This window comes from Emydura macquarii, unplaced genomic scaffold (genome assembly GCF_026122565.2).
Source record: "Emydura macquarii macquarii isolate MOO-44397 ecotype Brisbane River unplaced genomic scaffold, CSIRO-AGI_Emac_v2 contig_189, whole genome shotgun sequence".
NCBI classification, from domain to species: Eukaryota; Metazoa; Chordata; order Testudines; family Chelidae; genus Emydura; species Emydura macquarii.
Window position 1 is genome coordinate 113,934 of NW_027130326.1, and position 25,843 is coordinate 139,776.

Below are 25,843 nucleotides of genomic sequence, written 5' to 3' on the forward strand. Positions count from 1 at the left end.
ACTCTTTACCTGTAAATCACTAACTGAAATGACTTTCTTGCTAAACTGGACTGCTGAACTGTCAGCCAGCACAATGAGAGATCCATAGACTTCTCTGCCAACCTGGTACACAAGCCTTGATTTGACAAGCCAGGCACGGTCACATTAATTGTTTATTGCAATAATTACGTACTCACTGAATAGCAAATGACAGGGGAGGAGAATAAATTATTTTGCAGTCACAGGAGAGTTTAATTACTGTATTATAAGTAAGGTCCATGCAGTAGTAGTAGTATTAGTAGTGCTTCATGCTACTAATTTCTGCCAACGGACATAGATCATGTTTTTATTACACTCTTGTATTTTCCTCTAGGCAGCAAATTGCTTATTGAAAGGAAATGGAATGGACAGATTCCATTTCCATATTTCTATTTTTTGTCCTGAGTGTTATGTTTATTATGAAAACTGAGAAATTATGGAATAGCAGCTTCAGAAAGGATTTCCCCCCAGGACCAAAGCCTTTACCCATCATTGGAAATCTCCATATAATGGATCTGAAGAGGCCCTACTGGACTATGCTGGAGGTAAATCTTTTTGGTATTTGTATTATCTCATTGATCACCAAATCACATTATCCCAAAGGTCAGAAGGGATCCTCCATCCCCTCTACCTGCCACAACCCTGATGGGTAAAGCAGTGTGTACCCCAGGCCCAAAGTAATTATCCATGAAGGAAACTTAAAAAGCAGCAGAATTCATTATTTTATGGTAAATAATTCCTCCTGTATGCTCCACCTCATGCTTCTGGATTTCTTATGTAAATAATTTTCAGCAATAAAAATGAAGGACTCTTAGGAGGTGTGCTTTCCTCTGTGCCCACATAAACCCCATCCAGAGTCTGTTGAAATTTTTAGGGCAGTGGCAACAGCTGCTCCCAGGTCCCTTTTAGGACTTTAAAACCACTGAATTAACAGAACCCAGCTGCTTGCTCTTCCTCCCATGAGCTTTCTTTGCTTCCCAGTGCAGCAACCAGTATTATTATTATTATTATTATTATTTTTTATCAGTTGTATTACCATAGCGCCTGTGAGCCGTAGTTGCAGATGAAGATCCCATTGTGTTAGGTGCTGTATGAACAACAAACAAATGGAGAATCCCTGTCCCAAAGAGCTTACAATCTAAGCATGTGACAAGAGATGGATATAGACAGATGAGTGTGTACAAAGAACCAATCAGACACAACTGTCTCAATAGACAAGCCTGACACAGGGTGGGGGAAAGGCTGCAGCACACAAAAAGAGCAAATACTGGGATGGCAGCAAACAGCATGTTAGTGCTGTGATTGTTTACATTTATTTTAGAGCGGTAATTGGGGGCGGGGGATCAGCGAAATGCAAAGAAAAGGGAAGGGGGTGAGAGGGACAGGGCAGGGCAGGGGAGAGGAGAGTAAGAGGAGCAAGTGTGGAGTGAAGCTGGGGTGAAGAGGCTATGAGGAAGTGACAGGATCGGAGCAAATAGCCAGTGAACACAGGGCTGGTAAATCTGAGCCCTGTCTACACTTTTGACTGGAATGTCCAAAGATCTCCGCTTTGGCAGCTCCTACCAGCTGGAGTCTCTGCAAGGATGCTCTCTGCAATCATCTCCCAAGGCCACAAGGTGGGGAAAGGGGAGGCACTGCTAGGGTCCTGGTACTAGGGTGACCATACCTCCCGTTTTTAGAGGGAGAGTGCCAGATTTATGCCCTCTCGCAGGTGTCCTGACTTAAATTGGCAAATTGTCCCGTATTTTCTGCCTCCTGATCAGTAGCGGGTTTACAATGGCAGCCAGCAGTGCCAGAGCGCAGAGCCTACACTCAGAAAGGGCCCGTGAGGTGATGACCGCGGCGCTGTACAGGGTTGTACTGGCCAGATCCCTGCTCGCCAGCCATCTGCCCAACGGCGATGAGTGGAGGGGTTGAGTGGTCGGTGGGGGTGGGTGACGGGGCAAGGCCGCAGCATCCCTGCCAGTCCATCAGCGCAGCCCCCGCCACCATCGGCTGTCGGGCCGATCCCAGCTCAGCCAGCAGGGTCCCACCCCCAGGCCCATCTCCAGCCGGCGCTGGCTGTGCGCTGCAAGCTGCGGCAGCCGGTCAATGTGGGCAGGGGACAACCTCAGGCCGGGAAGACACAGCACCAGGTACTGGGTAGTGGGTCTCAGGGGCCCAGTCGGGCAGAGAGGGCAGAGAGTGCTGGACAGGGAGAGTTGGTTGGTCACTCACCCCCGTGTGTGAGAAAGGGGTAGGTGTGTGTGTGTGTCACCCCCCCATGTGTGTGTCCCTGCACCAGTTCTGCTTGGCCCCCCACCACACACACATGAGTAATTTTACCAGGTGCCTCGTATTCAGCATAGGGAAATATGGTCATCCTACCTAGATCCCCCAGAGTAAGGTGTCTGCCCTGCACAGTTCTGGGTCCAGGGGTGCTGGGAGGAATGGTGGGCCCCATTGCAGCAATATGTGTTCTCTAAATATTCACCTGCTATATGTCCAGGGATACAAGTTGATTCTATGCTAGCACTGCAGATTTCTCAGTCACCAAGCAGACATAAGCAGCACAGCTCAGGTTAGTGTTTCACTTCCTGGGGGGATGGTTCACCTTAATAGCCTTGTCTGAACTGGCCCTGCTGTTCCCTCAGGAAGTCTTCCTTCTCAGAGGTGCTGAAACTTCAAGCTGCACCCCCTGGCTTGAAGTGGTTTCCATACTATAGGGTATACAGTTTGGTTCAATGACTGTCTGCACCCCCTATGCAAATTGTTCCAGCACCCCTGCCTTCTGTTTCAAAAACCTGAAATTTCACATTATTGCCAACATGCGGGAGACGTTGAGCTTTCTCATCAGGTAGAGCTGGCCATTTTTTATATGTTTTGCCTCTTCAGATCCAATTGGATTTGAGAATGCAATTTCTGAAAAGAAAATATTGTCCCTTCTATAAATATAGGATCATTTTGCCTCTACCCTGTGGAAAAATTATCCAGTGCAGGTTGAGTGAAAGAGAGAGCTTAGAGATAGAAACCTGGGGTGAAAACTTGGCCCAATTAAAGGCAATAACAAAACTCGCATTGGCTTTAATAGGACCAGGATATCGCCTATGGTCTGTTCATTTATTTCGGAATGTTATGAATCCCTAACATCAGTCACGTCCATGAGCCCATGAGTCCATGAGTATATAAATGTTCATATGCTTATACTTGCCACATAAGTTTGACAGAGCTACTTAATCATTCTAATGTATTCTAGAAACCGACACAAAGTTCTGATTTTCAGCTGTTGTTGAATATAGATTCCACTTTGGGGACGCAAGTTTTTATCAACAAATAATTCTACCCACAGTGAATTCTGGGTGCAAATAGCAATTAAACATTGAACTATGCAATTTTCGGTGCAAGTGAAGTGTTTCAATACTGTAACTGCTGGTGCAAAATTGCATTCACAAACAAGGACGCCTTCCCTAAAAATCAGTCCCTGAGGAGTCAGACTTGTATGGTATAACCATTTAAATAATTGTCTAAAAGACTGTTTTTGCCATAGCAAATTTTAAAGGCAAATTGGACCAAATAGAACCCTGGTGTAACACCGCTAACTTCAATGGATTAATTTGCCCCCCAATATGTTCAGCATAGCTAGGTATTCAAGCCACCTACATAGGTAAATATAGTCTGAAACCTTAAACTCACATTCAATTCAAACATTTAAAATTCTTGAGAATCATGATTGAGAACACATTTTTACCAAATTCTGCTCTCAACTGTATCAACCTAATACTGGAGTAGCTGCCTCACCATCTGTGGAGTTACACAGGCTTTAAACAAGTGTAGCTGGCTGTATGTTACTGCTTATAATCAGCTAGATTCCTTTACTGTGTATCTCCTGCGATTGTTGTTGAATAGTGGTAATTTTTTATTCAATTGCTTTATAAGATAAGTGCAGACAATAAAATGGCCTGGCCCAAGGACACTGGAGTTCAGGCATCTGAAAATAGATCAACTTCAAATTTAGCTAAAAACAAATGTTAAATACTGATTACAAATAGACTTATGGGAAGGTAGGCGGTTTCACATATAGACAATCAGAATGTTTACAATGCTAAATAAAGACTCTGAAACAATCCTCCTTGCCTCTTTGAGCCAGCAAATGGCAACGGAGGAGATTTGATCTGAAAAGTTCAAGAGGAATGAAACAAAAAGAAAATGGCAACATGAGAAGCAGAGTTAGGATTTTAAACTCAAAATGAGTCTAACTGGATTAAAGGGTGGGAGCCGCTCCTTCATCATGGAGGAGTCCCCAGATCTGGCATAGAACTACTATTTCTGGTTCCCAGGCCACCACCCCACATAGCATCTGGCATAGAAGTGGGAAGGGATATGACTGGAGAGTTATTGTGCTACAACAATCCTTGGCTGGTGGAAATGAACCCCAGGGACCAATCCAGCCAGCGTACTTTAGAGCAGCTCCAAGACTGCTCTAAACTATGTATCCAGGCTGGTGTAGAACCAGCCCCCAGGCCAGGGAGGTGCAACTAGCTCCTTTACACTCTCCATTCCCTGCTGAGCTGCAGCCTGTGGATGTTGGGTTCAGAAAAGAATCTGCCCCTATATTTTCATTCTAGTCATCTGAATTAGGGCTATCAATTAATCACAGTTAATGCATGCAATTACTGCAAAACAACTTAACTAGATTTTTAAAAATAGTCATGATTAATCACACTGTAAAAAGATAAACAAAAGAAATAGTATTTTTCAGTTCACCTCATTCAGTCCTACTTCTTGTTCAGCCAGTCACTAAGGGCATGTCTACACTGCCTCGGTTGCAAGAATCGATGCAGTGGCATCGATTGAGTGGATCTGTGTAGACCCACTCAGAGGATGGAAGAGTGCTCACCTGTCCATTGAATTAGTTCACTTCCCCGAAAGGTGGAAGATAGCATCGATGGGAGATGCTTTCCCATCGATGTAGAGTCATGAAGACGCCACACAGCGTAGATGTAAGTACGTCGATGTGAGATACACTAATTATATTATGTAACTAGCGTATCTCAAGTCAACCCAGCACAGCAGTGTAGATCAGGCCTAAGACAAACAAATTTGTTTATATTTATGGGAGATAATGCATCCCACTTCTTATTTAGAAAGTCACTTGGAAGTGAGAATAGGCATTCACATGACACTTTTGTAGCTGGTTTCGCAAGGTATTTATGTGCCAGGTATGCTAAACATTTGTATGCTTCGACTTGTAGGTTCCAAAGATTTATTTTTTTAAAGTGTAAATATTTGTAACAAAAATAATAATATGAAGTGAGTACTGTACACTTTTTATTTTGTGTTGTAATTGAAATTAATATATTTGAAAATGTAGAAAAACATCCAAAATACTTCTAATAAATTAAAATAGGTACTCTATTATTTAACAGTGCGATTAAAACTGCAATTAATCGTGACTATTATTTTAACCTCAAGATTAATTGCTATTATTTTTTTAAATAATTTGACACCCCTAATCTGAACAGATGATTTAGATTGTGTGCTTTATTACAAGGATCATGTTTATGCAGTTCCTAGCTCAATAGGGTTCTAATCCTGATTGAACACTTTGGGCACTATAGGGTGACCAGATAGCAAATGTGAAAAATCAGAACACTTTTTTTTCAGTGGGAGGGGGAATATAGCTGCATATATAAGACAACCCCTAATATTGGTATGGATCCAATAATATTGGGACATCTGGTCATCCTAGTGCACTATGACCCAATGGGAATTAGATACGTAAATACGTTAGAGAATCTGGGCCTATCATTGTAATTAATCATTAAAACATCTAATGATATCCATATTACTAACCATAGGTTCTTTTTCTTTTTCTTAGGAAGGAATTTGACATTGGAATAACATACAGTCAGGATGGCAAAATAGTATTGAACCAGCTGTGAATTTCACTTCTTTCTTTAAGTAATTTTATTTTCTTTCCCATTTAAGCTGTCAAAGAAATATGGCCCGGTCTTCAGCATTCAGATGGGATGCCAGAAGATGGTGGTGCTGTCAGGATACAAGATGGTGAAGGAGGCTCTGGTGAACCAGGCAGATGCATTTGCAGAGAGACCTAAAATCCCAATGTTTGAAAATATTTCAAATGGATATGGTGACCATTTTCTTGTGACTCATAAGCCTATCTTACTGAAGCAAGTCTCTGTGATGGGAAAGATGGCTTAGGGACTAACATGCCAATTTGGATCATTATCTATGTCAATCATTTTTTTTCATGGCCACATCAAATAGGCGGCTCATAGTCATCCTGTGATCAGCCAGTACGCCCAGGTCCTTTTCCTCCTCTGTCACTTCCAACTGATGCATCCCCATCTTATAGCAGAAATTGTTGTTATTAGTCCCTAAATGCATGACCTTGCACTTTCCACTATTACATTTAATCATATACCTATTACTCCAGAATGCAAAGTTATCCAGATCTTCCTGTATGATATCCCGATCCTTCTTTGTATTGGCAATACCTCCCAACTTTGTGTCATCCGCAAACTTTATTAGCACATTCCCACTTTTTGTGCCAAGATCAGTAATGAAAAGATTAAATAAGATTGGTTCCAAGACCGAACCCCTGAGGAACTCCACTAGTAACCTCTCTTCAGCCTGACAGTTCACCTTTCAATATTATCCATTGTAGTAACCAGTTCATTATTCACTTTTCAATTTTCATATTAATTCCTGTCTTTTCCAATTTAACTAATAATTCCTCTTATGGAACCATATCAGATGCCCTAGTTCGTAACTTTAAGATCTCACTTAACTTCTATTGACATCAATAGGACTGAAACAATGCCTTAAGTTGAGCATATGCTCAATATTTTCTTAAATACGGAAATTTTCCTGAGTCAGGGCCTCATAGAGTATAAAGGAATATGATTGAGAGGAAGGGAATGTAACTCATGATACCTCGGGTATCACCTCTGAACTTGGCCCTTGCTCAAGATAGTAAATTTTCTGGACATTTTTGCTAGAATGAGTAAAGTTCAGTAAATATGGTTTCAAAAATTACAATTTAAAGAACTTTGATAAATTATTTCATATAATTTACCACACTACAAAAATATAGCAAACTAATATCATGTAAAAACCATTCCAATTCCTGTAGTTTATAAACAGTTCATTAATTTATTATGGTGTGTCTTACTGCTGGCTGAAATGTTTCTCATTTCAAAATGTCCATGATCCTGGGAAGGAAAAAAGAGAAAAAAATGTAGATTACATTTTCATGACAAAAATCTTTTTTTCAATCAGATGTGCAGCTGGGCAAACATTTTCAAAATTAACATTTTTGATGAAAATTTTTGTCTGAATTTTAACCCCAAAATCCCCCCAGAAATGTAAGAATAATTTCATGAAAATTTCCCTCCCCCATTGTTGACCAGCTCTAGCACATCAAAACGAACATTCTGGGTGTAAACCTATATTTGTAAGAAGCATTTATTTGAATTATTCTTGCTGACTTGAAGCTCTCCTTTCACTTCAGGTGTTATTTTTTCTCATGGCAATAACTGGAAAGTGATGCGAAGATTTACTGTCAGGACCTTACGAGACTTTGGAATGGGCAAGAGGGCCATAGAGGATCGGATTATTGAAGAGAACGGATTTCTGATAAAGAATATTGAAACTCAAAAAGGTGGGTGGGTGTTTGACTTCACGGACACCTTTAACATTTCTTGCATGTGCCTTGCACCAAGACAAAATCCTTCATAGTCTCTTCAAACGTCCACTTTTTTAGGAAATGTCACCATCCATGTTGTGTTGCTTTTGACATATTTTTTTCAGCAACTGGTTGCACTGAGAAACATTTTGTGAAGCAGTGAGAATTTACACCACTCGGTTGCTCTCTCTTGCTGCTGGGCATGCATGGCTGGCTGAAGCCAGCCTTGAGATCTAGAAAGCGTGCAACCACGATCCCTGCCCTTGTTCCATCCCCAGCCTGTGGGACATGGAAATGTAAGGCTACATGCACTGTGAGCCATGTGGGCAGATCCATTAAATGCTGGGCCAAAATGCAACTTCAGTGGACAAAATGTATCCCTCCATGTGTGATTCCTCCACTAGTGACAATCTTTGATTCGTTGAGAGGCACCAGGAATTGAAATGGAAGGTAACTGCAGGAAAAGAGTATCTATAAAACAAACACTATTGCTTCCCTACTTTAACATAGATCCCTAAATGCCCTTTGATGCAAGATACCCTAGAATAGGGGCAGGTCCCGATTTCCTGATTAGGCACAGTAGGCACATGCTTAGGGGCATTGGGATTCTAGAGGGCGCCTAAACAGTGGGAGATTACTGCACAGGTCAACGGGGCCCATGCTCAGGGGCCCTGGCCAATTTGGTGGCCCCGCACTAGCACCGGAACTCTGGCCCCACCCCCTGCTCCTCCTCTTCTCTCCCAGGGCCCTGCCACCTGCTCCTCCTGTTCCCTCTGAAGCCCCGGCCCCTGGCCAGGCCGGAAGCCAGAACCAAGGGTTGTGTATATTTACCCCACACGGAGATAGTCGAGGTGGTTGCCCCAGCTCCTCTCCCCCCCACACACACCCCAGGCAGAATTGGCCCATCCAGGCCCTCTGTCCCCTGTCACCTCACCCTCCGTGGAAAACATGAAGGTCGGCTGTAGGCAAGGGGGGCATTGAAGAAGCTGTGCCTAGGGGCGCGTAAGGTGTAAATCCAGCCCTGAATAAGGAACATAGTCCTAGATCCTCAAAGCTATTTAGGCACCTAATTCCGACTGAAATCAATATACCTTTGATGGTCAGAGCATTAATATACGGTTAGTTTTCTTTTTATTCAGTATCATTCAGTATTACTTCTTACCTGGCTTTTTGCCATTGCTATGAATTGCAGTAAACAGCTGTTAGATGATTAGAGTTGGTTGGAGTCGGTGATGGCTTGTGGCACCTATCTATTTATAGTCCAGGGATGGTGTTTGATTTCAGGAGCTCTCTGTATAGTTGTGCCTTTATGGCTGTCTTGTGGTGTATCCTTGAATCATACTTCTTGTGTTAAGGAGGGGGGCTGGTGTCTGGGTGTCAGCCTGTGATTGGGACAGTAATTGAAGATCATCAGTTGAATGAGCCCTGCCCTAGCAGAACAACAGGATGGTTGGAACCTGGATAAAACCCGTTTTTCAAGTGTGGTCTCCAGGTGAATGGTAACCAAGCAACTGGTCACCTGAGAGAGGCCCTTGGTTACCTGAGGGAGGCACTGAGGCTGAGCAGACGGTTCACATGACAGAGGGGACTAGAAGTTATAAAAGGACCAGGTCTGCTCTGAGCGGCTCTGTCACACCAACCAGAACGGGAAGAGAAGCCGACCTGGACGATTGACGTCCATGAGAGGGAGACCTGCTTAGAGTAGCCAACTATCTAATTGCTGAAAACCGGACCCCCAAGCCCTGCCCCCTGCCCAGCTCTTCCCCCTGTGGCCCCACCCCCTGGCCCGCCTCTTCCCCCTGAGTCCCTACCCCTGCCATCCCTCTTCCCCAGGCCCTGCCCCGCTTCACCTTTTCCTCTAAGACCCCGCCCCCACTCGTCTCCCCCTTCCCCTTGTTGCTCACTGCCCCCCCTTCCCCCTTTGTTGTTGCTGGATCATCTCCACCTCCCTCCCTATGTTCCCAGCTGAGCTCATGCTGTTCCAGGGCTGGGACAGGTTAGAAGCTGCAGCCTACTTGGAGCCCGCCTGCCTACAGGTAGGAGGCAGCCCCAGCTGAGGGGGCTGGTGCGGGTTGATGACCTGGTGGCTTGTAAAAAATTACAAGCTGTCACTTTAAATTTCAAGGGGGTTTATGTGCCTGCTTGCAGGTTATGGGGCGTTGTAGAGACATGTTGTAGAGAAATGTGTGATCTGAGCCTGGCACCAGTCCGCTTGCAGCCAGGCAACCTTGAGTTAGGTGGGGTGAGTTCGAATTGTGCATCCCTGTTTTAGGGAGCAGCTTGCATGCTCTCTGTCTGGTTTTGGTTCTTGCATGTTATCATGCTGAGTTCTCAGATATAAAGTAGTGTGAAGTGGCAACCTTTCAGCAAGTACTTTATGTTTCTATGCCGTGACCATAAGACCCATGAGGGTGGAGTTTTAGGGAGAGTGTTCTTAAGCTACTGGTGAGTCTTTGGAGGGTTAGCACAGGTCTTGGGGTGCAGGGCAGCTGGACCTAAGGATGACTAGGGTTACCATATTTCCCAAGAAGAGGACACTGTCAGAAAGTAGGGGTGGAGCCAGAGCAGGAGGAGGGGAAGGTAGAGAGGGGGTACGATTGGGAGATGATGATGGATGTGTGTGTACTGGGAGGTGTTTAGGGGTGCTGGTGGGGGGTGTACTGGAAGAGGCATTTTGGAGGGTTCTGGAGACGTGTGTGTGTGTGTACTGGGAGAACGTACCTGGAGGGTGCTGAAGGGGGTACCTGCAGCCTCACTCTTGAGGTGGGGGGCAGTGTTGCTCTCTATCATGGTGGCTGGGTGGCTGTCACAGATCCTGGACACAGCGCCAGCTATCAGTCAGCACCTCCCTGGGCCTCTCCCGCTCTCCAGGGCTGAGAACTGGAGCCTGGATGGCCGGGATCCGGTAGCTGTGACTGCAGGTGAGGGACCAATCAGGGCACGGATGTAGCTCTTTCTAAACTGCAATGGCTGCTTCCCAAAAATCCCGGACATGGCCTCTGATTTGAAAAATCTGCGTGGACAGAGGGCTGAGGATGAAAAAAGAGGAAATGTCTGGGAAAACCCAGACACATGGTAACTCTAACAGGATCCCACTTCCAAGAAGGGATACCAGACAGTCTGTGGTCAGGGAGTGAACTGAGAAGCCGAAGGAAGGAAGAGACAGTTCCAGAAGCCTTCTCAGACTCCCGTAGGCTTAAAAGATCACAGAGCTAACATATGGGCCCGAACACAGCAGTCTGGTGGGTGTCACAGGAGGGGACTGTTGGTTAGGTCTATGAATGTGGTTAAAGCCCTTACCTGGGACTCATGTAGAACTGGGTTCAATGCCTGCCTTTGACACAGACTTAAAAAAAGTCACTTAATCTTTGCTTGTCTCAGTTCTCTGTTTGTAAAATGGGAATTAATCATATTTCTTTTCTCCGCCCTTTCTCTTGTCTATTTAGGTTGTGAGCACTTTGAAGCAGGGGCACAATGTCTATCACAGCGGGGCCATGATCTTGATCACTACTGTAATAGAAAAACATTAGAATAACTCACGATTAACCGCGCTCTGTGCACAATCTCTTCTTGCATTTGAACATTTTTTTAGGAAAGCCCTTTGAGATCACTACGATTATGAATGCAGCAGTTGCCAACATCATTGTGTCAATAATATTTGGAGAACGGTTTGACTACAAAGACCCCACATTCTTAAGACTACTAAGTTTGATAAATGAAAACATGAGGCTGACTGGGAGTCCCTCAGTTATGGTAATTCTGGTTATTTTAAAGTCGCTATTCAAATGCATGCAGTGCACACATAGTAACTGTATGCTGTATACATTACATGACATCAAATCATTTCTACCAATCAGAATAGTCCCACAAATTAGAGGATGATACATATGTCTGTCAGCAATATGCACCTACACTTACCATCATAGTAAGTGGGTATATGCTGAGTATTTATGGATTTATCCTCACAACATCCATGTGGAATATTATTTTCCTCATTTTATAGATGGTGAAGTGAGGCACAGACAGATTAAGTGACTTGCGCAGGTTACATAGGAAATCTGTGACAGAGTTGAGAAATGAACCTACCTCTCTCCAGGATCCCAACGTAGTACCTTAATAACAAACCCAATGAAACTGTCTGAGAATAATTTATTTGAAGTACAGTGGCAATTGTGTTTCCAGTCTGGAGGATATGAACCAAACTAGCTCTGAAATGAATCCCTTAGTAGTTTATATTTTTATATTTTTAAATGTATATGTATATGAAATGAGTTTATAGTGTAACAAATCTGTAGAGACTAAGGACTTCCTGGTGGTCAGTCACTATCATGCTACACAGCATGGTGATAGTGGAAATACAGCTAAAATCCTTCTGCTCCAAAAAACTGAGTGTCTCCGTTCCCAGCCTAACAGCACCTCTAATCCCTTCTGGTCTCAGAGCACAGCCCCTCTAAGGTTTCATGTCCCATCACCTGCTTCTCGAGATGGAATCATGCAATTCTCCCACTCTCAGACTAGGTTCGGGGTTGCTGTCCACGATCACCCCAGCAGGTCTGACTTATGCAGAGGCTTAGGACATTGGTGCACCTTGATTCATTGGTCATAGATTCCCAGGCCAGAAGGGACCATTGTGATCATCTAGTCTGACCTCCTGTATCACCCAGACCATAGAACATCCCCTAAATAATTCCTAGAGCTGATCTTTTAGACAGACATCCAATCTTGATTTAAAAATTGTCAGTGATGGAGAATCCACCACAGCCCTCAGTAAATTGTTCCAATGGTTAATTACTCTTACTGTTAAAAATGTACACCTTATTTCCAGTCTGAATTTATCTGACTACAACTTCCAGCCTTTGGATCATGTTATATCTTCTCTGTTAGACTGACGTCCCCAGTATCAAATATGTGTTCCCCATGTGCCTACTTATAGACTGTGGTTAAGTCACCCCTTAACTTTCTCTTTATTAAGCTAAATAGACTGAGCTCCTTGAGTCTATCACTATAAGGTGTGTTTTCTAATCATTCTTGTGGCTCTTCTCTGAAACCACTCCAATTTTTCAACATCCTTCTTGAATTGTGGACACCAGAACTGGACACAGTATTCCAGTAGTAGTCACATCAATGCCAATTATAGAGGTAAACAACCTCTCTATTCCTACTCGATAGTCACCTGTGTATGCATCCCAGGATTATATGAGCTCTTTTGGCCACAGTATCACACTGGGAACTCATGTTCAACTGATTATCCACCACCAAATCTTTTTTAGAGTCACTGCTTCTCAGAATAGACTCCCCTATTATGTAAGTATGGCCTACACTCTTTGTTTCTCGATGTAAACTTTACATTTCACCATACTAAATTCATAGCATTTGCTTTCAACCTGTTTACCAAACAATCCAAATCTCTCTGAGTCTGTGGCCTGACATCTTCATTATTTATCACTCCCTCAATTTTTGTGCTATCTGCAAATTTTATCAGTGATGATTTTATGATTTTCTCCAAGTCATTGAAAAAAATGTTAAATAGCATAGGGCCAGGATCCAATCCCAGTGAGACCCCACTGGAAATACACCCACTCGATGACAATTCCCCATTTAAAGTTACATTTTGAGATCTCTTCATCAGGCGGTTTTGATCCATTTAATGTGTGTCATGTTAATTCCATATTGGTTTAGATTTTTTTATCAGAATGTTGGGCTCTACCAAATCAAAGTTCTTACAGAAGTCTAAGTTTATTACATCAACACTGTTACCTTCATCAATCAAACTTGTCATCTCATCAAAAAAAACAAAACAAAACAAGTTAGTTTGACAGGATCTATTTTCCATAAACCCATGTTGATTGGCATTAATTACCTTACCCTCCTTTAATTTTTTATTAAGCAAGTTCTGTATCAGCTGCTCCATTATCTTACCTGGGATCAATGTCAATTTTCCCAGTCATCCTGTTCACCTTTTCTATAAACTGGCACAACATCTCCGCTTTTGGCACACAATACTTAGTCTCATCCAGGCTATTGGGCTCAATAAGGGGTAATTAACTGGGGTTTAAAGTGGCCTGCCATGTGCAGGAGGTCAGACTATCTGGTGGTCCCTACTGGTTTATGTCTTTACCATGCAGTTCTGTTCCCACCGCCCCCAGGGCAAGGACAGTTGTAATTAGCAACCAAAAAGCCTCCTTAAAAGAAAGAATAATTTGTTTAGAACAAAAGCAACTCAGAGAAAACCAATCTTAAAAACCAGCAAGCCTCCTGTATGCATGTCTAGTTCTTGCCTAAGGCCAACCATTCTCTGGACCTGGGAACTCAATTCTTTTGGACTCTTCCACACAGCCTGTCAGTGTCAGCCTGCTGCCCTAGACTAGCGACCCACTGGACAGCCTCTGGTGACTGACACCCCCTACCTTGTCAGAGATTCAGAGAGTTCAAAGCCAGAAGGGACCATCAGACCATCTAGTCTGACCTCCTGCATAGCACAGGACAGTACATTTCACCGTTACCCCTGCGTTGAGCCAAATAACTTGGGTTAAACTAAAGCTTTTCAGTCCTCATGAGATTAAACTGTTGTGTGCCACAGGCCGAGAATAGGAGAGGCCAAGGTACCACCAATGCCTGACGCCCAATTGATCCTAACAGGTGACTTGTGCTGCAAAGGAAGGTGAAAACCCACCCTTCTTGGAGGCCTTTTAACGGTTTGGTGTCTCCAAGCCACCATCCTAGCAATACAAAGCAGGAGAGGAGGCAAAGTTCTTGAAGCCAGCAGTTTTCTCTATTGTCCCTCAAGTCTGTACCTAGCTGTTCTTATCTCAGAAGCCATTGTGTTGCTTCCCTGTTTGTTCTTCCCAGAGCCCCTATTGAATTCAGGCATTAAAGTGTATAAGAAATATGCCCCTATCCTAATATATGTTATACAGTCAATCTCAAGAATGAGGTTACATATCAGTATTCACAGATTCTTACATCACAGTTCCTTCATTATTCATAATATTTATTCCATTTCAGTTCCCCTTCTGTCAACTATCTTTGTCAACTATTAGTAGTAGAATTGGATGAAAAATGAAATCAGAGTTATGCACAAAAAAATCCTTGTTATTTTCAGTACGAATTTGATATTTCTAGGGTTTTTTTGAATAGTTCTTGTTAGCAGTATAGAGCTTCTGAAATACAGTTGAGCAGTTCTGATTCCATCCAATAGAGGGCAGTAGTACACAAATACACTATCCGATTGTTACAGTATATTCAAAATGAGAGACCTTCTGGGACACATATTCAAGTGATAGAAAATTCATGATTGCTCGGTTGCACAATGCTACAGGTGAAAGAAGCAAATGGAGAGCAGCCAGGCAATTCTTGCCCCATCCTATGTCTCCAGACAGACAGGGCCTATGAGGAGTGAGGGGTTGTTAGCTGCTCATACCCCCAAGCACAGCATGTGATCTTCCTGTGCCTCAATTTCCTTATCTGCAAAATGGGTATAACAATAGTCACTTGCTTTAATGAAGTGCTTTGAGATCTTTGGCTGATAAGTGCTATATAAATATTAAGTTTTCTTATTACTTATTTTTGCTTACTCTGCCATCTTAAATTCTTTCAGCTGTATAACATTTTCCCAGCCCTTGGATTTCTGCTCAGGAATTGCAAGACTGTTTTGCTCAACGCAAGTGAATTGCATTTTTTTATACAGCTTACTTTCTTAGAACACCTCAAAAAACTGGACAAAAATGATCAGAGAAGCTTTATTGATGCATTCCTTGTAAGACAGAAGGAGGTAATTATGATTTCAGCGGACTTGTATGTTTCCTTTTTTATTTTAAAAAGTATTTGCATGGAATTTTAGCTGTGGCAAAGTATGCACCGAAGAAACTAGCGGAGCTGAGCAAACTATGCTTACTATGATTAATGTATTCAACATAATTATGCATTACATTCAATGCTTACTATGATTAATGTATTCAACAAATTTTGGCCCCAACCCTGCAAGAAGAATTGCATGAATGGAATATTTGCCTGCATGGAGTTCCACTCTTTTCAGTAGTTCAGGAAGTCCACTTCTGCAATTCTTGCAGCAACGGGGCCAAAAATCTCTTTCATTGCTAGTTGAATAGCCATCAGCTAATTGCAATTTCTTCAAATGTATCCATTGTTTGAATTCACTTGACAAATGTCTTCCCAAATGTTTACTTGATGGAGTAATCGAGAAAGATTGAAACTTCTAACTGTTTTGGTTACTTATGATTGTTCGAATTAATCACATAGTATTTTTTCTGTTATTATTTTATTATTACAATAGCACCTAGAAGCTTTAGTCATGGGCCAGAACCCCACTGTGCTAGGCACTGTACAAGACACAGAACAAATAGACAGTCCCTGCCCCAGAGAGCTTACAATCTAAAAATAAGACAAGGGGCAACAGATGGATATGGAGATGTGAGGGGATGTGGACATGGTGGAGCACAAGGAAACAGTGAAACAATGTTGGTCTGCATGATAGGCTGTGGTCTCAGTAAAGGAGAGACCTAACTGCTGTCAAGCTTTTTGTAGGCATCACAGCAATGGAGAGTTTTAAGGAGGGATTTAAAAAAGGACGTGTTAGTTTTACAGGTGCTTGTGAGGCACTTGTTCCAAGTACTTGGGGCAGCATGGGAGAAAGCGTGAGTGCACTTGTTTGAAAATGTAAAACATGGGCAAAGAAGGCTGGTGTCATTGATCAATTGGAGCCAGGTCTTGACATCTTAATATTGAATGAGAGATGATAGGCAGGGTGGGAATTGATGGTGAAGGGCCTTGGAAGACTAGATACATTTGAGAATTGGTCCGGAATGAAAGAGATGAAATTCAATAAAGACAGAAAACTACACTTAGGAAAGAAAAATCAAATGCACGAATACAAAATGCAGACTCATTGGTTAGGCAACAGTACTGCAGAAAAGGATCAGGGGGTTTCTGTCACTTGAGAAAAAGGCAAATGTCATTCTGGGACGTATGAAGAGGACTGTCAAATGTAAGAGGCAGGTGATAATTGTCCCGCTCTACTCAGCCCTGGCGAGGCCTCAACGGGAATATCGCGTCCAGTTTTGGGCACTATGGAAAGATGTGAACAGAAAGAAGATAGTCTAGAGGAGAGCAACAAAAATGGTAAAAGGTTTAGAAAACCTGACCTATGAGGAAAGGTTGAAAGAATTGGCCATGTTTAATTTAGCAAAGAGTATACTATGGGAGGACATGGTAAAAGTCTTCAAATAAGTTAAAGGTTGTTTTAAAGAGGACAGTGATCCGTTGTTCTTCATGTCCTCTGATGGTAGGATAAGAAGTAATCAGATTAGGTTGAAGCAAGAGAGATTTAGGTTGGATATTAGGAAAATCTTTCCAACTATAAGGGTTGTTAAATAGAATAGGTTACATAGGGAGGTTGTGGAATCCCCATCATTGGTGGTTTTTAAGAACAGAGTTAGACAAACACCTGTCCCGGGTGGTCTGGGAGGTATATTTGATTTTGCCTCACCATGCAGAGAGAGACTTGATGACCTCTTAAGGTCCCTTCCAAGTTCTAGCCCTACATTTCTATGATTCTCTATTGGATGTGATCAGAAGGGAAAACCAGTGCAGGGGTGCAGAGAGTGGTGACATGGTCAAAGCAACGAGCTAGGCAAATGATCTTTATTTGGACATGGGGCAAGCAATCCACTTTGAAATGCATTTTCTATGAATAGTCTTGCACGGAAAAGTCAATATCCCAAATATTTGCCAAAAGGTCAGTGTACTTGGTCAACAGGAACTGAACAAATATTTGTGGATTTTTATTTGTTTCTGCATTATTTCTCAGCTGCACAGACTTGTATATAATTCAGGAACATCGTAAAAGAATGCAAGAATAAAATACCAATAAGGGTAAGGTATAAAAAGAGCAAAAGGAACAGAGAGTGAACATGGCTTAATGGATCAAGCAGCAGAGTGGGATTCTGACAATTGCTGGCTCTGCCGCTCATCTGCTGGGTGATCTTGGATAAGTCATTTAGCTTCTGTGTGCCTTCATCTCTCCATCTATAAAATGAGGATAATGACATTTGCCTCCTTTATAAGATCTACTACTGACTGTTTATGAGATGGGTATTAATGTTATTAAGAGTCCATTCACATTTCCACTGAAGACTATAACACAGTCAAGGAACTATGATGATGTGATGGGAATAACCGAGACTTGGTGGGGTAACTCTGACAACTGGAGCACTGTCTTAGATAGGTATAAACTGTTCAGGAAGGACAGGCAGGGAAGAAAAGGTGGAGGAATTGCACTTTATGTAAGATAGCAGTATGATTGCTCAGAGCTCCAGTATGAAACTGGAAAAAAGCCTGTTGAGAGTCTCTGAGTAAAGTTTAGAGGTGAGAGCAACAACGGTGATGTCGTGGTGGGTGTCTGTCTGTTATAGACCATCAGACCAGGAGGATGAGGTACACAAGGCTTTCTTCAGACAACTAGTGAAAGTTTCCAGATCCAGGACCTGGTTCTCATGGAGGACTTCAATCACCCTGACTTCTGCTGGAAGAGCAATACAGCATAGCACAGACAATCCAGGAAAGTTTTGGAGAACGTTGCGAACAACTTCTTGGTGCATGTACTGGAGGAAACTTCTAGGGGCCATGCTCCTCTTGACCTGCTGCTCATGAACAGGGAAGAATTGGTAAGGAAAGTAGAAGTGGGTGGTAACCTGGACAGCAGTGACCATAAAATGATAGAGTTCAGGATCCTGACAAAAGGAAGAAAGGAGAACTGCGGGATACAGACCTTTGACTTCAGAAAAGCAGACTTTGACTCCCTCAGGGAGCTGATGGGCAGGATCTCCTGGGAGGCTAATATGAGGGGGAAGCAGTCCAAGACAGCTGGCTGTATTTTAAAGAAATATTATTGAGGGCGCAGGAACAAATCATCCCAATGTGCAAAAAGAAAAGCAAATATGCAGGTGCCCAGCTAGGCTTAACAAAGAAATCTTTGGTGAGCTTAAACACAAAAAGGAAGCTTACAAGAAGCGGAAGTTTGGACAGATGACTAGGGAGTATAAAGATACTGCTTGTGCATGCTGAAGTGAAACAAGAAGGATAACAAGAAGGGTTTCTACAGGTATGTTAGCAACAAGAAGGTCAGGGAATGTGTGGACCCTTTACAGAATGGGGGAGGCAACTTATTGACAGATGTGGAAAAAGCTGAAGTATGCAATGCTTTTTTTGCCTCTATCTTTACAGACAAGGTCAGCTCCCAGATTACTGCACTGGGCAGCACAGTATAGGGAGGAGTTGAGCAGCCCTCAGTGCTAAAAAGAACAGGTTCTGGACTATTTAGAGAGGCTGGTCATGCAAAAGTCCATGGAGCTGGATGCAGTGCATCCGAGGGTGCTGAGGGAGTTGGCTGATGTGATTGCAGAGCCATTGGCCATTATCTTTGAAAACTCATGGTAATTGGGGAGGTCCCAGATGATTGGAAAAAGGCAAACAGTGGCCATCTTCAAAAAACAGAAGAAGGAGGAACTGGAGAATTACAGACTGGTCAGCATCACCTCGGTCCCTGGAAAAATCATGGAGCAGGTCCTCAAGGAATCGATTTTGAGGCAATTGGAAGAGAGGAAGGTGATCGGGAACAGTCAGTATGGATTCACCAAGAGTAAGTCATGCCTAACCAATCTGATTGCCTTCTATGATGAAATAATGGCTCTGTGGATGTGGGGAAAGCAGAGAACACGATATTCCTTGACTTTAGCAAAGCTTTTGATACAGTCTCCCACAATATTCTTATCGGCAAGTTAAAGTATGGGTTGGATGAATGGACTATAAGAAGGCTAGAAAGCTGGGTAGATCCTCGGGCTCAACAGATAGTGATCAACAGCTCGATGTCTAGCTGGCAGCCAGTAACAAGTGGAGTGCCTCAGCCGTCGGTGCTGGGGCCAGTTTTCTTCAACATCTTCATTAATGATCTGAAGGAAAGGGTGGACTGCACCCTCAGCAAGTTTCCAGGTGACACTAAGCTGGGGGGGAGTGGTAGATACTCTGGAGGATAGGCATAAGATACAGAGTGACCTAGACAAATTGGAGGATTGGGCAAAACAAATCTGATGAGATTCAACAAGGACAAGTGCAGAGTTTTGCACTTAGGACAGAAGAATCCCATGCACTGCTACAGATTGGGACTGACTGGCTAAACAGCAGCTCTGCAGAATAGAACCTGCACAAGAAGCTGGATATGATTCAACAGTGTGCCCTTATTGCCAAGAAGGCTAACTTCATATTGGGCTGCATTAGTAGGAGCATTGCCAGCAGACCGAGAGAAGTGATTATTCTCCTCTACTCAGCACTGGTGAGGCCACTTTTGGAGTATTATGTCCAGTTTTGGGCCCACCACTACAGAAAGGATGTGGACAAGTTGGAAAGAGTCCAGAGGATGTCAACAAAAATGATTAGGGGGTTGGAACACAAGACTTATATGGAGAAGCTGAGGGAACTAGGCTTGTTTACTCTGCAGAAGAGAAGAATGAGGGGGTATTTGATAGCAGGCTTTAATTACCTGAAAGCGGGTTCCAGGGAGGATGGAGCTAGGCTGTTCTCAGTGGTAGTAGATGACGGAACTAGGAGCAATGGTCTCAAGTTGCAGTGGGGGACGGGTAGGTTTGATATTAGGAAAAACCTTTTCATTAGAAGGGTGGTGAAGCAGTGGAATGGCTTACCTAGGACCGTGGTGGAATGTCCATCCTTAGAGGTTTTTAAGGTGCAGCTTGACAAAGCCCTAGTTCGGATGATTTCGTTGCGGTTAGTCCTGCTTTGAGCAGAGGGTTGGACTAGATGACCTCCTGAGGTCCCTCCCAACCCTAATCTTCTATGATTTTATGCCATCTGATCAAAGCCCTCTTGGTTCTCTTTTACTATACACTTTATTATTTAATAAATATGTATTAGTTCTCCAAGTTATAACTGCCCACTTAAGTTGTCTTACAGTTAAACTTTTTTTTTTCTTTTTTTTTTCAGAAGAAAATTAATACCAGTGGATATTTCCATTATGCCAACTTAATAAACCTTGTGAACAACTTGTTTGTCGCAGGCATGGACACCGCTTCCACCACACTGCGCTGGGGACTTCTGCTAATGATGAAATACCCCAAAATTCAGAGTAAGTGCTTTTGTACCAGCTGCTAGCTTGGCTGACACAGGGGGATTAAACAAGAGACTTCTTGAGCTAACAGTATAAATTGCTACAGCTCGCGCTACAGGGTCAGGCTTGGCAGAGGAGAGCTGAAATGGATCCATATCCTCAGTAGATCCAGCACTGAGTGGGACATGTAGCACTCACTTACCAGTAGATTTTGCTTATACTTCCTTAGAGCCAGATTCTGATCTCAGTCACACCTATGTAAACCTGGAGCTATTCCATTGTAGTCATTAGAACTGCTGCACACTTACACTAGATAAGCAGAACAATTCAGAGCAGAATTTAAATGGTCGTAACTGTGAGCACAGCTGGAATAACAGGCCTACTTGAGTGTGAGCCTAACCAGTGGAAAGTGGGTAAAGAGTCATGAACTAACATGTTTTTTAACATTGTTTAAGAAAAGATTTAAGGAGACAGACTGACTTAATTTAAACAGAGGAGGGTCCACTGATACCACACAAAGACATTGTTACGAGCACGACTAGTAAACAAGAGGAGAAGGACACCACAAATCAGTGGATCAAAATTGGTACTTTGGAAATTTGGCCTAATTGGTGGGCAAAATAATGAGAGGATGGACCATTCTATCCACCCGCCCCTTTGGGGGTGGCCCTTAAAAAGAGGTTTGGGAAATTAAAAAAGGAACTTCTACCACCACCGCGGCTGCAGCGGAAGGATTTTTACCATGACACTCAGACGTTGATACTCCAGTGCAGGGATGCTAGACCATCATCGCCACACCAGTGAGGACCCCAGCCTTCTCCATATGAGATCTTGTTCTGTCTCCCCCTCCCTCATGTGTCGCTTTCCATCCCTCACTATCTTCCTCCTGTCCTGTGGGTGTCTGTCTCTCAGCTTTTCACCTGATCCTGAAATCAACTGCACTGTACGGCACCCGCATGGCAAGATGAGACAGCCCATCCAGCTCTGCTCAGCCGCAGAAGGACCAGTGAAGGAGAGGGACCTGAGCCGACCAACTAGATGATGTTTCTGACTGGGGAGGCAAGTCGGGAGTCCAGAGCAACAGCTGTCAAGGCCTAACCTGCTAGTCTAAAGCATGTGTGTGTGACTGAGCAGCTGCCCTGTATCTTGAGAACATCCGCAAGAGCTGTAATTCTCACCCCATCCTATCTGATCTCTTCTCTCCCTTCCAAGTCTGTGTTTTTTCAAATCCAGGAAAGTGAATATCATTCCTGACTCGAAACCGAACAACAGAAATAATCCATTTATAAAATAAATGATCCTACCGGGAAGGACTGTTTGACAAAATAAGAAACTGTAACCAATATTCACCCTTTCTAAAGAGACTTTGACTGGTTTTGATTGTTTGTTTTGCCTAATCACTCCGTTTCAGTTGCAATGCTTTTTGACTTTCTTTGATTCTTTCCCATTTGTGCATTTCAATCAATACATTTCTAACCATTGGCTTACATTTCTTAATGTGTCTGCCATGGTACTAAGCAGGCTGAGGTCTCTGTGTATAGCAAACTCCAGATCTTGCTTTACACTCTTTAATGCTGGACAGTGACAAGGTCATATTAACATCTTTAGCTCTCTGGGCTCAGATATTCCATCTAACTTAATACAACAGCAGAATAAGGTCCTAAATTTCTGTTTTCCTCAAAACTTAAAGATTGTCCAAGATCTTTCCCCTGATGGTTATTATAACTATAGTTAGTGAGAAAATGTTAAGGAAAATGAAATTTGTCCTCCTCCCCCCAAAAATGGATAAAGCTTTCTTGAACATTTCTATGTACAAAAGACAAGACAGAGTCCATGCCCCCAAGGAACTTCCAATCTCAATAGACAGACAAAATAACACCAGAGACAGAGGAACTGATCTTGCCAGTGGAGTGCTGAGACAGTTTTAGTAAGCCATGCAATAACTCACTGATATGCCTTAGAGAGACAAGGTGGGGGAGATAATATCTTTTCTTGGACCAACTTCTGTAGGTGACGGAGACAAGCTATTGAGCTTACACAGGGCTCTTTTCAGGTCAAAATGGCATCGTCTATTTGGCATGACATCACACATATGGCGCATGCGAGGTCACACTGTGCTGAGGTTTGTTCTATAAACCTCCATGGGGGCTGGACAGAATTGTCCCATGAGCCAGATTCAGCTTACAAGCTGGGCAGCACGCAGGAAGTCAGGCATGCAGAGTATGCCTTGCATACATAGACAACACACGACGAGATTTCACTTAACATCACTAAGCTCTACTACCTTCAGTGGAATTACTCCTGATTCCAATGAGGTGAGGTTAAAATCTGGCTATCAATGTATCAGAGGACTCAGAGTTTTCTACTATAATAAAACAAGGGTTTTTGTTGTTGCTGTTTTTACTTTTATGCTTTTTCAGTTGTTTCCCCTGATTCACTTCCTTTAACACTTATAATAGCCACAAAGAAAATTGCCTGCACATCTTAAACTCTAACAGTCACTAGAAAATTTGTTTTCAGTTCTACTTCGTGACTTCTTGTCTGAAGACTGCTTCAGGTCATCTCGAGAAAAATCCTTCATGCATGAAATTGGCAGAGGGTCAACGGGGAAGCCTCAGTTGCAAAGGAATTGAAAACTGTTTGGAATAAAATCCTCTACTAACCACAAGTCACAGTAGCCCACAGCCTGTTTTGTCTGATTAAGTACAACATGGCATGATCTAGAGGTATTTTGTTTCAACCAAATCAAAATGTTTTATGTCAAAAATTGACTTTTTAATTTTGTATTATATTATCATACTGAAGATGTAATGTAATACAAAAAGTGTAAACATTCTGAATGAACAGTTATTTCAGAGTAAAAAACCAAAATATTTCATTGCAAAATTGTTGAAATGGGATATTCTGACATTGGTAGAACTTACTTTTTTCCCAGTTTTCTTCCACAACAAAATTTCAACAAACTGGACCTGATTTCCTGAAGCATTTCAGTTTCGACAGAAGTGCATGTCACAACAGAATATGTTCCCTCAAACTTTCTGCAACCTGCTCCAGTTAAAATGACTGTATATTATTATTGGTCAAGCCAGGTAACAGGATAGGTTACTTGTGTCTTTTCAGAAGTTCTCTATTTTAGTTATGATATGAGCGAACAAAGGTTCATAAACTCTAATATTGTCGGCACCCCATTACTTCTTGAAAGAAACCTAGATTTTGGAGATCTTACAATATCACTTTAACATGAGCTGCTGCACCTTTCAAAGTCACAGTGCACAGCACTTCGCAGAGATAAATGAATCCTGATCTCTTTTTTCTAATGTTATATTTTCGCAGGCAAAGTCCAAGGAGAGATAGCAAGAGTTATAAGATCAGCCCAGCCACGAATTGAACATCGAACTAAAATGCCATATACTGACGCAGTGGTCCATGAAATTCAGAGGTTTGCTAATATCCTGCCCATGGACTTGCCTCACGAGACAACTGAGGATGTTACTCTGAAAGGTTACTTTATTCCAAAGGTGACCAGTCTGCAGTATTACCTTTCTTGTGTTCTGTGAAGTTGTTAAAGTCCTGATTCTTCTGATTAACCCTTTAAAGTCCTGGTTCGTTGATTAATGTTGAATTACATTGGAAGTCTCATGGCAGTATTTCGAATAGCATCATCCACTTACTCTTGTAGCTTAAATACATTTATACCAAGTTATAGTCCAGGGACCATGTTTACCTATGGAATAACTCACTTGATTTATAGGGAACTTACATCATCCCCTTACTGGCCTCTGTACTGCAAGATGAATCTCAGTGGGAGAAACCAGATACATTCTATCCTGAGCATTTTCTTGACTCGGAAGGAAAGTTTGTAAAGAAAGAGGCTTTCATGCCTTTTTCAGCAGGTACGTTCTATTTTACATTTACTGCGGCAGGGCATAGATATCCAAGATTCAGCAGCCTATGACATAAAATTGTGGATCTGTAAATATGATCCTCACATCCTCTATTTGTCCCTTCTGTGGGATAATTTGCCATTTTATACTGTGCTACTGCTGACAGCACCTGTCCACCATTGGATACTCTAATTTGCAACTTGCGGGTATCGTTAGAGTCCCATTGCTTTTAAATGATCATATATCAAGGGGAATCTAATAAGTGTCTTCAGATATGTGACCTAATGAATTTGTAGAATCCCCATCATTGGAGGTTTTCAAGAACAGATCAGACAAACACCTGTCAGGGATGGTCTAAGTAGACTTGGTCCTACCTCAATGTGAGGGGATGGACTAGAAATAAAGGTTGGAGAGGTTGTTTGCTTGTTTGGATTTTTCTGTTAAAATTTCTCCAGGAATAGCTGTCTGGATAGCTAGTTAAAAAAAAACAACCCAGCAACAACAAAACCTAACTATATTTATGGCAGCATTAGGAATATTTTGAAGAGGAAATTTTCTCTGATTGAAATGTTTAGAATATAATCAATTTCCTTTTTGATCAGTAGGTGCATTTATAGGAAGTCCTGTTTCCAATTGCACCCGTGTATACCTGTAGTAAATCCATTTTTACACTCTGGATTCACCCCATGTTACTAAGAAGTTGGGCTGTGGTTTTATTCCTCCTTAGAGTTAAACAAGCAACCGTTTTTTGCTGTGAATTTCATTACAGGTCGGAGGATCTGTGCAGGCGAGACTCTTGCCAAAATGGAGCTCTTCCTCTTCTTTACAAGCCTCCTGCAGAGATTCACATTCCATCCTGCTCCTGGCGTTACCAGCGCAGACCTGGATCTCACCCCGGCAGTTGGGTTTACCACACCCCCAATGCCCCATAAGATCTGTGCTGAGCCACGTTCTCAGGGCTCCTTGCATTAGGCCGCATCTAACTGTAAAGTTTTGCAGGCATAGCTGTGTTGACCAGAAAATCACATGCCGAACTGACATAGCTATGCCAGCAACAAACCCCAGGTAGATGCAGCTTATGCCAAGAGAGGAGTCCTTTTGATGGCCTACTTTATGTTG

General features: G+C 42.7%; 1 protein-coding gene across 1 annotated transcript; it reads left to right on the top strand.

The window, feature by feature from the left end:
• Nucleotides 1–377: 377 nt before the first annotated feature.
• Nucleotides 378–25,843, top strand: LOC137150602 (cytochrome P450 2K6-like). The gene is made up of 9 exons (XM_067544564.1): nucleotides 378–563; nucleotides 5,986–6,148; nucleotides 7,532–7,681; nucleotides 11,298–11,458; nucleotides 15,303–15,476; nucleotides 20,717–20,858; nucleotides 24,174–24,358; nucleotides 24,592–24,733; nucleotides 25,494–25,843. The coding sequence occupies exons 1-9, from the start codon at nucleotides 378–380 to the stop codon at nucleotides 25,694–25,696; spliced, it is 1,506 nt and encodes a 501-aa protein (XP_067400665.1). The 3' UTR covers nucleotides 25,697–25,843.

Excerpts from the sequence above, each read along its gene's own strand:
- LOC137150602 (XM_067544564.1), top strand. The coding sequence starts at position 378 with ATGGAATGGACAGATTCCATTTCCATATTTCTATTTTTTGTCCTGAGT. Across the intron at positions 564-5,985 it reads CCTACTGGACTATGCTGGAG|CTGTCAAAGAAATATGGCCC; the intron begins GTAAATCTTTTT and ends TTCCCATTTAAG. Across the intron at positions 6,149-7,531 it reads AAATATTTCAAATGGATATG|GTGTTATTTTTTCTCATGGC; the intron begins GTGACCATTTTC and ends CTTTCACTTCAG.